Source organism: Protopterus annectens, chromosome 3.part1 (assembly GCF_019279795.1).
Source record: "Protopterus annectens isolate FY-2018-M chromosome 3.part1, PAN1.0, whole genome shotgun sequence".
In the NCBI taxonomy this organism is placed as follows: domain Eukaryota; kingdom Metazoa; phylum Chordata; order Ceratodontiformes; family Protopteridae; genus Protopterus; species Protopterus annectens.
In genome coordinates this window covers 1,444,113,214-1,444,128,470 of record NC_056732.1, presented here as the reverse complement: position 1 = coordinate 1,444,128,470, position 15,257 = coordinate 1,444,113,214, and the positions used below count along the sequence as shown (strand labels likewise).

At 42.1% G+C, this 15,257-nt stretch overlaps 1 protein-coding gene across 4 annotated transcripts in view; it reads left to right on the top strand.

The window, feature by feature from the left end:
• Window positions 1-14,498, top strand: part of OLAH (oleoyl-ACP hydrolase) — an 891,885-nt gene extending 877,387 nt beyond the window's left edge. For all 4 annotated transcript variants that reach the window (XM_044067516.1, XM_044067517.1, XM_044067520.1 and 1 more), the window contains one exon: window positions 12,458-14,498. In XM_044067516.1, the coding sequence (XP_043923451.1) occupies window positions 12,458-12,600 (143 nt within the window). In that variant the 3' untranslated portion in view covers window positions 12,601-14,498. The remainder of the gene's footprint in view (window positions 1-12,457) is intronic.
• The last annotated feature ends 759 nt before the right edge of the window (window positions 14,499-15,257 follow it).

The following is a 15,257-nucleotide window of genomic DNA, read 5'->3' as shown; positions in this document are numbered from 1 at the left end:
TTATGCAAAGCATATTTGAAAGGAACTCTTTTGTTAAAGCCCCCCTTTAAGGATCCTATTCCTCCCTAGGACCTTAAACTAGTATTACAATCTGTTGTTCAACCTCCCATTGAACCCTCTGCCAAATGTGACCTCAAATAAAAACCTTATTCCCTGTGGCGATTACTTCTGCCAGGAGGATTTCAGAATTACAAGCCTTATCTTGCTAACCACCATACTTGATTTTTCACAAGGTCAGAGTTGCCTTAAGGATGAATCCTTCCTTTCTTCCTAAGGTGGTATCAGACACTAATATTAATCAGACTAGTAATCTTCCAGTATTCTTTCCAAATTTTACAAATAAAGGAGAATACACCCTTCATGTTTTGGATGTTCATATACAATTATGTTTTTACCTGCACAGAACAAAGGATTATCAAAAATCAGATCGCTTTATATCTTTTTCAAGTACAAAAAATGGTGAATCTGTCACCAAAGTAACCTTGGCCAAATGGCTAAAAGACTGTATACCTTTCATTTATGACAAAAAGAATATTGATTTGCATAGAAAGGTTAAGGCTCATTCGACAAGATTCATGGTTACATCAGCAGTTTTTCAGTCTCGAGCTTCTATGGATGACATTTGTGCAGCAGCTACTTGGGCTTCCCCTCACACCTTTACTACTCATTACAAATTGGACTTGGCCTCCAGGGGAGGAGCATCATTTGGTTCAGTGGTGCTCAGGAATGTTCTTCCTTGCATCCACCCAAGATATAGGTAGCTGGAGACTCCGTCCCAATGGTCAAGGATAAAATGAAGACTGACAGCTTCAGATAAAGAGGTTATGTACTCAGCATAACGTTCCATCTGAGTTGTCCATCTTCATTTATCCTTGACTTCCCTCTCTCCTGCCCCCGGCCTTTATAAAGTCCTTTGGTGGAATGGATAGGACATATATAGCAGATATGGTTTCATCGGGCTTCATCTCCTTATGTCTGTTTAGCTCTAATCTGCAAACTCAATCTGAGGTAACTGGGAGAGATGCATTATGGGTAGGGTTGAAGCTCGAGAGTTTTTGGACTGCACGAGCTGTGGAAATGGCCCGAGACAGTTCCGATGCTCGGAACCGAACCCAATGGTCAAGGATAATGGACAACTCAGATGGACCATTATGGTGAACACATAACTTCTTTTTAGGTATGACCACACTTTGAATTTTGAACAGCATGAGGCAGTCTTATAATGAGAGCTACAGGTTCATAGGTTGGTACTAGGCTATCGGCCCTTGGGCCTATACAAGCCTAGCCATAACAATTCACTGGATATTTCTTCCTGCAATATTTACTTCTCTGGACCCCTGTCTAGCAGGGTGACTGACATGATGCCCGGGGTGAATTTCCTATTTCCCATCCAATCATCAAGGTTTCTTTTGAAGAGGGCCAAGGAGGCCCTCTGCTTGACATGTATGGGCAGTCTATTCCAGAGTATGGGGAGTCTCTGGGTCAGGAACCTATCTCTCCAGCATGTTTTGTTCATTGTGATGACAAAGTTTAGGTCCCTGGATCGTGTGGCTCTGAGGGATTGGGATTTTTAAGTGGAGCATGTCCAACAGCTCAGGATGTGACATGGCCTTGTATGTTAAGCAGATATCGCCTCTCAGCAGACGATATGCCACAGAGTATAGCTGGAGTTTTTTTAGATGGTCAGCATATGGCATCTGCTTTAGGCCTGTGATTCTTTTAGTGAGGTATTTCTGTGGCCTTTCCAACTGTTGCAGATGTCTTGTGTAGTACATACCAAATGGGGCATTATACTCTAATGGGTCTAATGAGGGATGAGTACAGTGGGACAGTGACCTCCTTTTTTCTGGATGAAAGCCCTTAGTGATAAGGTGTGCCACATAGAAGGATTTCCTGACTGTTGTGGTGATGTGGTTATCGAAAATGAGACCACTGTCCACCTGTGTCCCTAAGTCTCTCATCACACTTTCAATGTTTAGTGTACTGCCACCTATGTGGTAATTCATAGGTACATGTTTTTTTCCCAAATGGGATAACTATACATTTCTTGCCATTAAGCCTAAGCCCTTGGCTCTGGCACCAGGCGTCTGTTTCTGTAAGGCCCTTTTGTAGAATATCCACATCATTTGTGGATTCAGTAATGGCTCCCAGTTTGCAGTCATCTGCTAACTTTGTTAGCCAGAGTCCCTTAGTGTCGGCCTGTACTTCAGAGAAGTAGATGCCAAACCAGAGTGATCCCAGGACTGAACTCTGAGGTATTCCACTTGTTACTTGTCTGGAGCTGGATTTGGAATTGGCTACTTTTACAGTCTGGGTTCTTTCAGTAAGCCATTTGGCAACCCATCGAGTGACGTAGGGATTTTATGCCCAGCTTAGTAAGTTTATCTATGATTCCAGAGTGGGGGATGGTGTTGAAGGCCTTGGCGAGGTCCAGATAGGCTGTGTGGACTGCCTTACCCTCGTCCACAGCTCTGGAGACTGATTCAAAGAAGTCAATCAGGTTCAGGAGACAAGATCGGCCCTTCACAAACCCAAACTGGGTGGGGTCCAGTGTTTGAAGGTTGTCAATGTCTTTGTTTATAAGTTCCATGATAATGCGTTCCATGCCCTTGCAGATCAGGCTCGTCAGACTGATAGGACGGTAGTTCCCGGGATCTAAGGTGGATCCCCCCTTGTGGAGTGGGATAACTGTAGCTGTGCGCCACTCAGTGGGCACGAAGCCTGAGGTGAGGCTATGATTAAACATGACACTTAGGTGAGGTGCCAGTTCATTTTCTAGTTCATGTAGTACACAGCCTGGGATGTCATCTGGTCCCTTGGATGCTGTATTCTTAGCTGTGGAGAGTGCATTTTTTACCTGTGTGGCCATGATTACTGGAATTTGGCAGTCTTTTGGTATTGAGATGGGCCCTTTAGGGGGTGAAGTTGGTACTAAATTGATCTGCCAGGATATTGGCAATATCCTTGGGATCAGTATATTTAATGCCATTCTGTTGAAATTCAGAGCAGATCTGAGCATTGCCATTTAGATTCTTGACATAACTATAGAATGCCTTGTGGTTGTCTTTGGAATCTTTGGCAATTTTATTTTCGTAACTAGATTTTGAGGATTTTATGAGGGATCTCAGCTTCTTACTGAGGCTGGTGAGGGAGTTTTTTTGCATCCTGGGATTTTCCTCTTTTCTGCAACAGTTTCTTCCTTCTGTTGTATAGTTTGTTTATAGCAGGGAACCACCAGATTGGCTTCCTTTTTTGGAGGAGAACATCTTGGTTCTGTTTGGGATGGCACGATTCATACATGAGTGGATGTGCTCGTACAGTGCCTTAGTGTAGGATTCTGCAGTCGAGCATTCAGATCCTGTCAGCATGGGTGTCATGAAGTTTGTCACTTCTGACTTCAGTAGCATGAAGTTGGTTTGGAGAAGTTTTTAAGGAGGTTTCCTTACTGGGGAGTGGGGGTGGAATGTGGATGTCAAGGGTGATTTGCTTATGGTCAGACCTGACCAATGAGGGGGTGACCACTGGTGTGGAGCATCTATCTCATGTTGTTAAAGACCAGGTCTAGGATATTGGAGCCCCTGGTGGGACAATGGATTAGTTGATCCAGGGCGTCAGAATTTATGAATTCCAAGAACCGTTGGGAAAAGGAGTTGGTATCCGAGTAGTTTTGCCAGTTAATGGCAGGGTAGTTGAAATCACCCAGTATTAAGGTGTTTGGTTGTATCTTAATATTTTCCAGTATGTTTAGAAAGGTGTGGTGAGAATCTTGGGTCATGGTGGGGGATCTGTAGCAATTACAATTTGGATTGCAGTCTTACCTAGTGTTAGTTGCACCTGGAGAACTTCAGATGTATTGTGTTGGGCAACCAGCCTGGAGGTGTGAATATCCTTGGTGAATATGGACACTCCTCCACCTTTAGTGTTTTGGTTTTGGTTTTGTGGCTGAAAAGTGTGGTAAGAGTTGTAGCCTGGTATTGCAGGGGTGCTTTCTGGAGCCTTGAACCAGGTCTCAGTTACTGCACAGATATCGATGTTCTCCATTTTTAGGAGTGCCTCGAGAGAGTGCATTTTGAGGTTTAGACTTCTAGCATTACCTTCAGATTTTGCATGCCTGTATCTGTTATGATGGTGGTTTTGTCCTTTGAACCTTGCCTAAAAAAGGCACTATAGGGGTGGTAAGAGCTTTAGCCAATAACCTAAATCCCAGGGGTGACAGGTGCACACCATCTCTGGCAAAGCATCGTGGTTTGTCGATCATGTCTTCCCAGGAAGACAGATACTGGATCCCCTTTGAATGACACCAGAAGCTTAGCCAATTGTTGAAGTCAATCATTTTGTCCTTATACTGTGGTATCATTCTGGACGAAGGCAGGCTGCTACTCAAGGCTAGGGTCATACCTGCCTGGGCCACATGATCCGAGAACTCTTCCATGTCTTTTTTCATGTAGTCCAAGGAGGTACGTCTCAAGTCATTCACTCCAGCATGGACAATGACAGAGCTTTTGAAAGGTGCTACAGGAGCTTTTGAAAGATAAAGTGAGTTATTGATGTCATATAGTTCCTGAAACAGTGAGTTTCACAGGCTAGCTAATAATTGACTACAAGATTTATTACCTAGCGCTTCACTCCAGCATGGACAATGACAGAGCTTTTGAATAATGCTACAGGAGCTTTTGAAAGATACAGTGAGTTATTGATGTCATATAGTTCCTGAAACAGTGAGTTTCACAGGCTAGCTAATAATTGACTACAAGATTTAAAACCTAGTTGCCTCGTGGTTTTGGCGTCCTTTCAGGCTTGTTGGCTGTTGGTGAAGCACCCACCAAGAAGAGAAAATGCTGAGAGAAGAAATGAGTCACTTTTGAGATTTTAAGTATTTTTCCTCTGTTTATTTGATAAGTTTTTCTGCATAGCTGCCTAGTTTGAGCATTTTCTGACTTGTTAAACTTGATTTCTGCATTAGTAGCTGTATTTAGAGCACAACCAAAAGCTGTATACTGAATTTCCTGTTTGCACTTAATTTTAAAATCGTTTTTCTCAAAACTTGCATATTTTCTGTCTTTGACCTAGCACTCTTGTGTGGGGTCATTTACTGCACTGTTATAACTTGATATTACTTGTGAACCTCTGCTATCTCTGAAAAAAGAAAAACAAAAAAAAATCTTGCTTTTTTCCCACTTTTCTGAGATTTAAAAAAGTTCAAGTTACAGGCTTGCTGTTCTTCAACTGTTTTGTAAGTTTCTGTGAGGCCATTTTTGCTTGGGCTAAAGGAAAGTCTCTCTGTTGATCAGTGGCAGTGATAAACATTGAGCTGCTTCCCTGCCCCCCGTGGGAGTGGTTACTGACTTGAAACTGTAGTTTTATTGGCCAAAAGGGGTCATTTCCAAAACTCCTTGATCTTCCTCTCTTAAAACCTAGTTGCCTCGTGGTTTTGGCGTCTTTTCAGGCTTGTTGGCTGTTGGTGAAGCATCCACCAAGAGGAGAAAACGCTGAGAGAAGAAAGGAGCCACTTTTGAGATTTTAAGTATTTTTCCTCTGTTTATTTGATGTTTTTCTGCATAGCTGCCTAGTTTGAGCATTTTCTGGCTTGTTAAACTTGATTTCTGCATTAGTAGCTGTATTTAGAGCACAACCAAAAGCTGTATACTGAATTTCCTGTTTGCACTTAATTTTAAAATCGTTTTTTTCTCAAAACTTGCATATTTTCTGTCTTTGACCTAGCACTCTTGTGTGGGGTCATTTACTGCACTGTTATAACTTGATATTACTTGTGAACCTCTGCTATCTCTGAAAAAACAAAAAAAAAAATCTTGCTTTTTTCCCACTTTTCTGAGATTTAAAAAAGTTCAAGTTACAGGCTTGCTGTTCTTGAACTGTTTTGTAAGTTTCTGTGAGGCCATTTTTGCTTGGGCTAAAGGAAAGTCTCTCTGTTGATCAGTGGCAGTGATAAACATTGAGCTGCTTCCCTGCCACCCCGTGGGAGTGGTTACTGACTTGAAACTGTAGTTTTATTGGCTGTTTTGGGTCAATTCCTGGCTCTTTCCAGCCCCTGCTATCAAGCACGCTTTAGAGTGCTTTAGCGTGGAGTTGCCACTAGAGCAGCATCGGGCAGCGCCGGTTTAACAAGGTTAAACTTTTTCTGGCTCCATAAAGTCTGTTCTTCATTTTTTCCCTTAGAACTGCTCTACTAGTAATCTAAACAGTATATCCCTTAACTAAAAAGCGCAGCACTTGTTCCTAAAAGCTTTTACTTGTCTTAAAAGCATCTTCTTTTCAGGTTTAGCACTTCTGTATTATACAAAGTCCCTCACTAGCAACCCCCCCCCCCCAGGAGTACCCACTTCCTTACTAAGTCCTCTCTTATTCAGTTACACCCCTAAATTTCTCTAGCATGTCGAAGGACCAGATGCTGGCGAACTCTCCTGTCCAGTTGGTGAATTTGGGAATATTGAGGCAATGTTACAATTGCCTCATGTACACTGACAACCCTCTCCTCCTCCCACATAACACAAATACTTGCGAGAGATGCAGCTATTTAGCCAAACTGGAGGCTGAGCTCTCTCAACTCAGGACTGGCAAGACCAGACAGGAGGAGAAGGCAACTACACACACCACAAAACCTGTCTCACATAAAGCTATCACAGCAATGAATCAAACACATAAACACACAAAGTCATACTCGGAGGCTCTGAGCAAAAATTTACCTAAACAGCAGAGGCCTCCAAAGCAGACATCCAAGCAACTGCCACCTCATGACACACCACAGGCAACACATAAACCACAAAATCAGTGTGCAAAGCAGTCACAGCCCTTAAGGCCAAATACAACACCAAACATACTTGTCATAGGTGACTCCATAATCAGACACACTGACGTCCCACTCACCAGGCTGAACAAGGAGAGGGTCACAGTAAGCTGCCTATCGGGCGCTAGAATCCGCCACATAACACAAGCGTTTGGGTCACTCCACAGCAAGTACAAATATGACACGGTCATTGTCCATGCTGGTGTGAATGACCTGAGACGTACCTCCCTGGACTACATGAAAAGAGACATAGAGGAGCTCTCTGATTATGTAGCCCAGGCAGGTATGACCCTGACCCTGAGCAGTATCCTTCCTTCACCAAGAATGATGCCACAACATAGAGACAAGATGATCAGCTTTAACAATTGGCTTAATTTCTGGTGTCATTCAAAGGGGATCCAGTGTCTATCTGCCTGGGATGACATGCTTGACAAGCCACGCTGCCATGAGGGACGGTTTGCACCTGTCACCCTGGGATTCCGGATATTGGCTAAGGCTCTTGCCACCCCATAGTGCCTTTTTAGGCAAGGCTCAAATTCTAAACCTACCACCCTAGAAAACAAAAATGGGAAGAAACTAAGGGTAATGCTGCTCAATGCCAGAAGTCTAAATCTCAAAATGCACGCTCTCGTGGCCCTTCTCAGTATGGAGAACATCGATGTCTGTGCTGTGACTGAAACCTGGTTCAAGGCTCCTGAGAGCACCCCGGCACTATCAGGTTTTACCTCATATCATGCGTTCGGCCCCAAAACCCGGACCACACCACAAAAGGAGGGGGTGTATCCATATTCATCAAGGATACCCACACCTCCAGGTTGGTGGCAACGCACAAAGCATCGGAAACCATCCAGGTGCAATTAACCATAGGCAAAACTGCTCTACAATTTGTAGCATGCTACAGGCCACCCTCTCAAACTCAGGAACCCCACACAGCCTTCCTGAAGACACTGGAGGGTATAAATGTATCTCCAAACACCATTATATTGGGTGACTTCAACTACCCGAATATAGACTGGGAACATTACTCAAGCCCCAACTTTCTAGCCCAAAGGTTCCTGGAGTTCATAAATTCAAATGCCATGGAACAACTAGTCACTGTTCCCACAAGAGTGGAAAATATACTAGATCTCATCATCACAAACATGGGGACAAAATGCTCCACACCGAAGTATATCCCTCATTGGTGAGATCAGATCACAAACTTATCTCACTGGAAATCCACATGCCAGCCCCACCACAAACAAAAAAGACCACAGTGAAGAACTTCTCTAAAGCAAACTTCACACTACTCAAGACTGGTGTGGTATCCTTCAAGGCCCCCGAGCCAGTGGAAACCACAACCCAAGCTGCTGAAGCCCTTAAAAATGCCTTCTACGAACACCTCCAGGACTGCATGGATCAGGCAATCTCTAATAAAACCAAGACTCTTTCCACCAAGGGCAAACGTCCAGTCTGGTGGACCCCAGCCATAAACAAACTTTACAATAAGAGGAGAAAGCTGTTACATGATAGAGCAAAATCCATAAAAGAGAAGACACCCTTGATCATTATTAGTAAAAAAATACGAGCACTCATAAAATCATCCAAGGCCAAATTTGAGAGAAAAATTGCAATAGATTCAAAAGACAATCATAAGGCCTTCTTCAGCTATGTTAGAAACCTGGGTGGAAACTCCCAGATATGCGCAGAATTAGTCCAAAATGGTACAAAAATCACTGAACCCACAGACATTGCCAACATACTGGCAGACAGGTTCAGTGCAAACTTCACCCCCCTCTCCCCCCCAAAAGGAGAGATAACTATACCAGCGGAGTGTAGCCTCCCAGACATCTCTAATGCGCAGGTGAAAGCTGCTCTCTCTAAAGCTAGAAACACAGCATCAATGGGACCGGATGGTGTCCCTGGCTGTGTGCTACACGAACTCAACGAGGAACTAAACCCGCATATAAGGCAGCTGTTTAATCTTAGCCTTACCACAGGATACGTGCCCAAGGAGTGGCGTACGGCAACTGTGGTCCCACTCCACAAAGGCGGTACCTCTACCGACCCTGGAAATTACCGCCCCATAAGCTTAACAAGCCTGGTCTGCACAGCTATGGAGAGGATCATAATGGAACTCATAAACAAAGACATAGAGGACTTGCAGACATTGGACCCGACCCAGTTTGGCTTTGTCAAGGGCAGATCATGCCTTTTGAACTTGGTCGACTTCTTCGAAACAAGTCACCAAGGCCATTGATGAGGGAAAGGCAGTCCATACAGCCTACCTTGACCTTGCAAAAGCTTTCGACACAATACCCCACTCGGGTATTATAGAGAAACTTACCAGCTTAAATGTAAACCCATATGTCACAAGATGGGTTGCAAACTGGCTAAAGGACAGAACCCACAGGGTTAGAGTTGCTGGCGCCATGTCAGACTCCAAGCTGGTCACAAGTGGTGTCCCACAGGGCTCAGTCCTTGGCCCCCTGTTGTTCGGCATCTACTTCTCAGAAGTACAGGCAAACATAGGAGGACTATGGCTGACAAAGTTTGCAGATGACTGCAAACTGGGCACCATAGTGGAAAGTACATCGGACACAGATATCCTTCAGAGTCTCACGGAAACTGATAACTGGTGCCAGAGCCATGGCCTGAAGTTAAATGCCAAAAATGTATAGTCATACCCTTCGGGAAAAACAAGGTAACCCCAAGCTACCATATAGGTGGCAATCCATTAAGCACAGAAGAGGTTATCAGGGACCTGGGGACCCAGGTTGACAGTGGCCTTTCTTTTGACACTCACATTGCTAAAGTAGTTAGAAAGACCTTCTACATTGCCCACCTGATCATGAAGGGATTCACATCCAGATCAAGTGAGGTCATTGTTCCCCTGTACTCTTCACTTATCAGACCAATGATCGAGTACAATGCCCCATTCGGGATGTATCTCACCCGACACCTGCAGCAATTGGAGAGACCCCAAAGTTCCTCACCAAAAGGATAAAGGGACTCCAAAATCTGTCATATGCTGCCAGACTGAAGAAACTCCAGCTCTATTCAGTCGCATACCGCCTGCTCAGAGGTGACCTGTGCCTGACATACAAGGCCATGTCCAACCCGGAATTAATGGACATGCTCCAACTCAAAAAATCCAAATCTACCAGATCCACTAGAGCAAGTGACTTAAACCTTAGCACGGATATAAATAGGACATGCTGGAGGGATAGATTTGTCACCCAGAGACTCCCTATGCTGTGGAATAAAATCCCAGTCCATGTGAGGCAGAGCACCTCGCTGGCTCTGTTCAAGAGAAATCTTGACCGGTGGATGGGAGATCGTAGGTTTACCCTGGGAATCATCTCTGTCTCACTGCTGGACAGAGGCACAACAAACTAATGAGCACAGTATCTTTTAACATAAGGGGTGGTGTAAGCCACAAAACTTTGGGCTAGGCTTATAAATGCCTTAGGGCAGATAGCCTAGTATAAACCTATGAACCTGTTTTTGATGGTGTTTTCTTCACCACCAAAATATTTTATTGGATAATCTTAGGACTCTTATCAGTCTGTACTTGAGCAGAAAAGTGAGTGAGGTACATTTACAGTCATACATAATTTTGTGAGTGAATGCAAGGTGGAAGCACTTTATTGTGTTTGAAAGTAACATCAAGCCTAATTTTTTAGTATGTTGTTTGTGTGTACGAACTTTACAGATGCTGCGCAGAAAAGGTTGGTATTTTGTAATAGATGGATTCCAGTTTTTGGCAGGTGGTCTTGTTAAGGTTGCCACTGTCTAAGATTCCATATAGTAGTTTAGGCATCGGTAGTGGGTTGGCTAATGTTAGTTTTTAGGATGAAAGCTTTCTGAAAATACCTAGCACTGTTATTGTTATGCTTAATAAAAGTGTATTGTATATTGTTAGGTACTTGTAGTGATCCACTTTCTGGATAATAGTGTTGTTCATAAAGATGGGAGTGGGGACAGCTGTTTGTCATAAGAAGCATTATCGGCTTTGATTGCTGGAGCCATGTTGTTATTATGTTAGTTGATTGTTACACACATAAGGTGATTTCAGGTAGATTTGGAACACTATAGACAATTATAGACTCATCAGAATATTTTAACAGTTTCAGGCCATTGATATGATGACTTGTCATTAGCAACGACAGTAAATAGTAATGGATCAAGGCTGCTGCTTTGACATAGTCTACTGTTTGTTTGGATTTAATCTGATCTATCCAGGTTGCTTTCTACTTTTATATACATCTCTGCTGGGTTACTCCGTGCATTTTACCCAGATGCATTAATGTTCATTTTTATCATTCGGCATAAGCACCTTTGTTTTTAACCAATTTTCTACATTTAACTCACTCTTTTTCATCTCTCCATTTACATCAGCATTACAGTTTACTTTATAGTTTGTAGAAAGATGTCTTCCTACTAGCCCCACTGCCGCCTCAATTGTGAATGTATTAAGTAGGTTGGTAATATTACTGACCCTATAAAATACCTAGATAAACCTCCAGAGTGGATACTGTACACCTTATGTATCCTCTTAACTAGGAAATCATTGACCCAGGCTATAACCAAGGGACCTAGATTATTAAAATAGTTATGGTGTCAAATGCTTTGCTAATGTCTCTGTAAGTCAGTTCTGCTACTATATCTAAAGCACACTATCCTGAATGAGACTCCATCAAAACTAATAATCCAAAGACATACATACACATGCATGAGTACACTAAATGTGCACATACATCATGTAAGCAAAGGAGGAAGCCTCCGGACCCATTCCACTTTCTGCTGACATTATATAATAACCTAAGGTTGTAGCACCTCATGGTAAGCTGTGTAATTGAGGAGGAAGACAGTATCCTACAGGGTTTTACTTCACCTTAGCAAACAGTAGCATATCAAGCCTAGTCTACCATGGGCAAACTTACCACTGGCTACAAGAGCACTCTGATATACCTGATTGAATATAGTGTAATATAATATAATGCAACATGCATTCTATAGGGGACACCCTGATATGGGGCTGTACTTCCACACTCCTGATTTGAAAATCAGCTTGACGTTGCACCAGCTATTCCAGTTTCTGTGATCAGGAATGCAGGATCAGTGCCCTAGTGTTGGGGGTGTACGGAGTTAAAGCTAATGCCTACATTTTTTTTTTTTTTTAGTTTTTTTGTTGTGATCAGACAGGTGACAGGAAAATGTGGCTTGCTGGTAGGGCATCAGGAAGACCAATTTCAGTATGTTGAAGTATACCACCATATAAGACCCCCCTCCTTGCTCATGTGATAGATACTACCAAAATACAGTGAATCCAGTTTGCTGAATTTGGAATTCTGAGTCTCTCGGGTAGCCTGACTTCAGACAAAGGAACAGTGGCCAAGTAAATGACATTCAAAATCCTGTATTAGTTTTCACTTCAGATAAATGAAACGTACTTGTCAGAAATTGTCTTCAAAATATGAATCCATGTTCCTGTTACATACTGGAAGTAAATTTTAGATTACAGAAATTGTGTAAAATGTTGGCTGGTATTGCTTTCTGAACGTGAATCCATACTGCTTTTATATTGTGGAAGTGGAGTTAAAAATTTACTATTATAAAATGTATTTATCAAAGCATTGCAGTAAATAAGTACTTTTTTCTTCCCTGTAGCATGGAAGGTCCTGACAAGTGGTGATTTCACTATTCATAAACTCCCTGGAGGTCATTTCTATTTAAAGGATCCTAGCAATGAAGCCTTTATAGTCGATTACATTATGAAAAATTTAGAAAATGTAGGAATGGACTACTTTTAAAGCTTCATTAATTTTCGAACGAGGAAGAACAGACAATGTCAGCAAGTTCATCTTCATAAGACGAAGAGGGGAGAATCTCATTGAGCTCAACATTGTCAAACTGCTGAGTAGACTGAGTATGAACTGTTTTAATTACCTGATGGGTCTAAAGCTTGTAGTGTAATTCAGTATAATTCATAGTTGAATTCTAATGCCTTGACAAATCCTAGCAAGTGCAACACACACTAAACAAATGGCTGAGTTCTAAATAGTAGTACTTTACATCTATTTCACCATTTCAGTAATTTTTTTACAGGGAAGCTAATTAATATCTTTTCACTAGTTCATCTTTTGGCTGTAAACTTGAATACTTTTATTTGGCATTTTATAAAGAGCTATTCAGTGTTGCACATTTCCCAGTGTTCCTTGTTGTGGAATGAACGTAGGTCTTTTAGTCAATTGTTCAAGGTTAAGACGGAGTAAAGGGGGAGAAAGTAAGGTTGTACAGATCTTTTGCTTCTTCAGCCTTGGATCTGTGATCATCAATTTTTCATCTGACTTGTATTACAAGAGATTGCCTACATACTTGTGTACATTCAAGGGAACTGCAGTTCTGTATAAATGGTGACAATCGCCTAGAACCAATGTCACAAAAATGTCACAAGGTATCCTTATGATGGCAGATAAAAGGGAGTCCTTTTTTATGATGGACCTGATGTGCCTAATAACTAGACTTTGGCTGCAGTAACATACAAGGATGAGACAAATACCACTTTTCCTACTGGTGGCAATCTTTAGATAGTTACTGTTGGAATTTAAGAAGGTGAAAACAGTTCTAGACCAGGTTTTCTCAAAAGGAGATGGAGATTTTTCATCTCTGAAAATAAACCATTTGGTACTAAGAGACTGGCATTTATCTTCAGCTTAACCGTATAGGTTCATAGGTAGATACTAGAATAACACCCAGCAAGGCCTTTATAAGCCTAGCCATGCAAACCAACCCAATTGTCTTCCTATGTATCATGGGTGTTTATTAGAAGGAGAGGTTATGTGGGGGTATGTCAGTTTGGGAATTACTGTCTCCCTCTATCAGAGGCATGGTGGACCAGACCTGAGGTGAATGTTCAATTTCCCATCCAGTGGTCAAGGTTACAGTTAAATAGGTGTAGGGATGGACTCTGCTTCACATGGGTGGGGAGCCAATTCCATAGCATGGGGATCCTCTTAGGCACACATCTGTCTCACCAGCCTGCCTTATTTATGTCACAAGCAAATTTCAAATCCTTGGATCTTGTGGTTCTGAAGCGGTTTGTTTTCCAGATGTGCAAAAGGTCCATCAGAGCTGGATCTGGGGATGTCTTGTATGCCAGGCATTAAGGAGATCCATAGAGGACAATGTGTTTATACCTTGGATTCTCTTGGTAAGGAACCTCTGTGTGCATTCCAGATGTTGCATCAAGCTCATATGCCAAGTAGATTAGAAAGGAGAATTGTGGATTTCAAGGTGACAAAGTGGAAAAGTACAGTAGTGTCTTGGAAGTTCTCCAACAAATAGACAATAACACTGTGTGGAAGAATAATGAAACTATAAAAACAATCTCATTGTGCCAACCAAGGAACTAAATTGGAGTACAAGAAATATTGTTAAATTAAGATGGTAGCAACCCCTATCCCTTCCAAATTAAATGGTACACTGAGTTTTACTTGTGTGCTAAAGGGAGGAGATTAGAAAGTTGTAACTTATAAGTGGCTGTGGTTGTCATATGTTATAGTATGAAATGTTGAATTGATTAGGTACATTGTCTGAAGAAGTTTTTTTGTAAGATGAAAGTGCTAGTTGTGTTATTGTGTTCTTTAATTGTGACATTTGAATTGTTTTATTTGTTTTTGCTTCTTGAATTAAAAGTTTTGTTTTAACATGTAGATTGTTTTATTTGCTTTTACATTGACTTCAGCTGAAGTTGCAGTTTACTGAATATTTTTAATTAGTTTTATTAGCTATATAAAATGTATGACAATTATACTCAGATGGAGCGGAGGAATAAGATCCTGAGTAGAGCACATGTGACCAAAGTTCGACTTGCAGCTTGGACATTTGCTGTTGATGGTGGTGGAAGAAATGGCCATAAACACTGCCTCTAGCCATAATCCAGGAGTCAGTAACACACAGAGGTGGCATGGGACAGGCTCACCATGCCACTGGTGGGTACCAGTCATCATACCAAGTTTGCAGAAGCATACACTTAAAAGAGGAGGGCACTGTAGGATATCAAAGTGATGGTATTCATACATCCTTTTGTCCATGGTGTGGAATTAGGCTGTCCAAATGCTTTTGTTTGGATATCAGCAAAAACAGAAAGCACCCAAATGGCCACCTGAATGACAATGGCCCTCGCCCAGACAGCTTTTGCCTTGGCTGTGGGTGGAGTCCCAAGACTGGACGAATGAAAAAGCACTGTCTGATCAAAGGGAGGTATAATGACTAGCAGGCATGGTTGCAAAAACACCTAGAATAAAAATATGACAACTAAAAAGAAGTGTAAAAGAATGTTGTGTCATGACATTAAATGTTGAAAGTATTCATGAAGTATGGGAAAGTACAGAGGTAGAAAAAGTAGTGTTACCATATAAAGAAGATGGCACAGGGAAAGGCAATCAGACTAGTAACTCAAACTGAG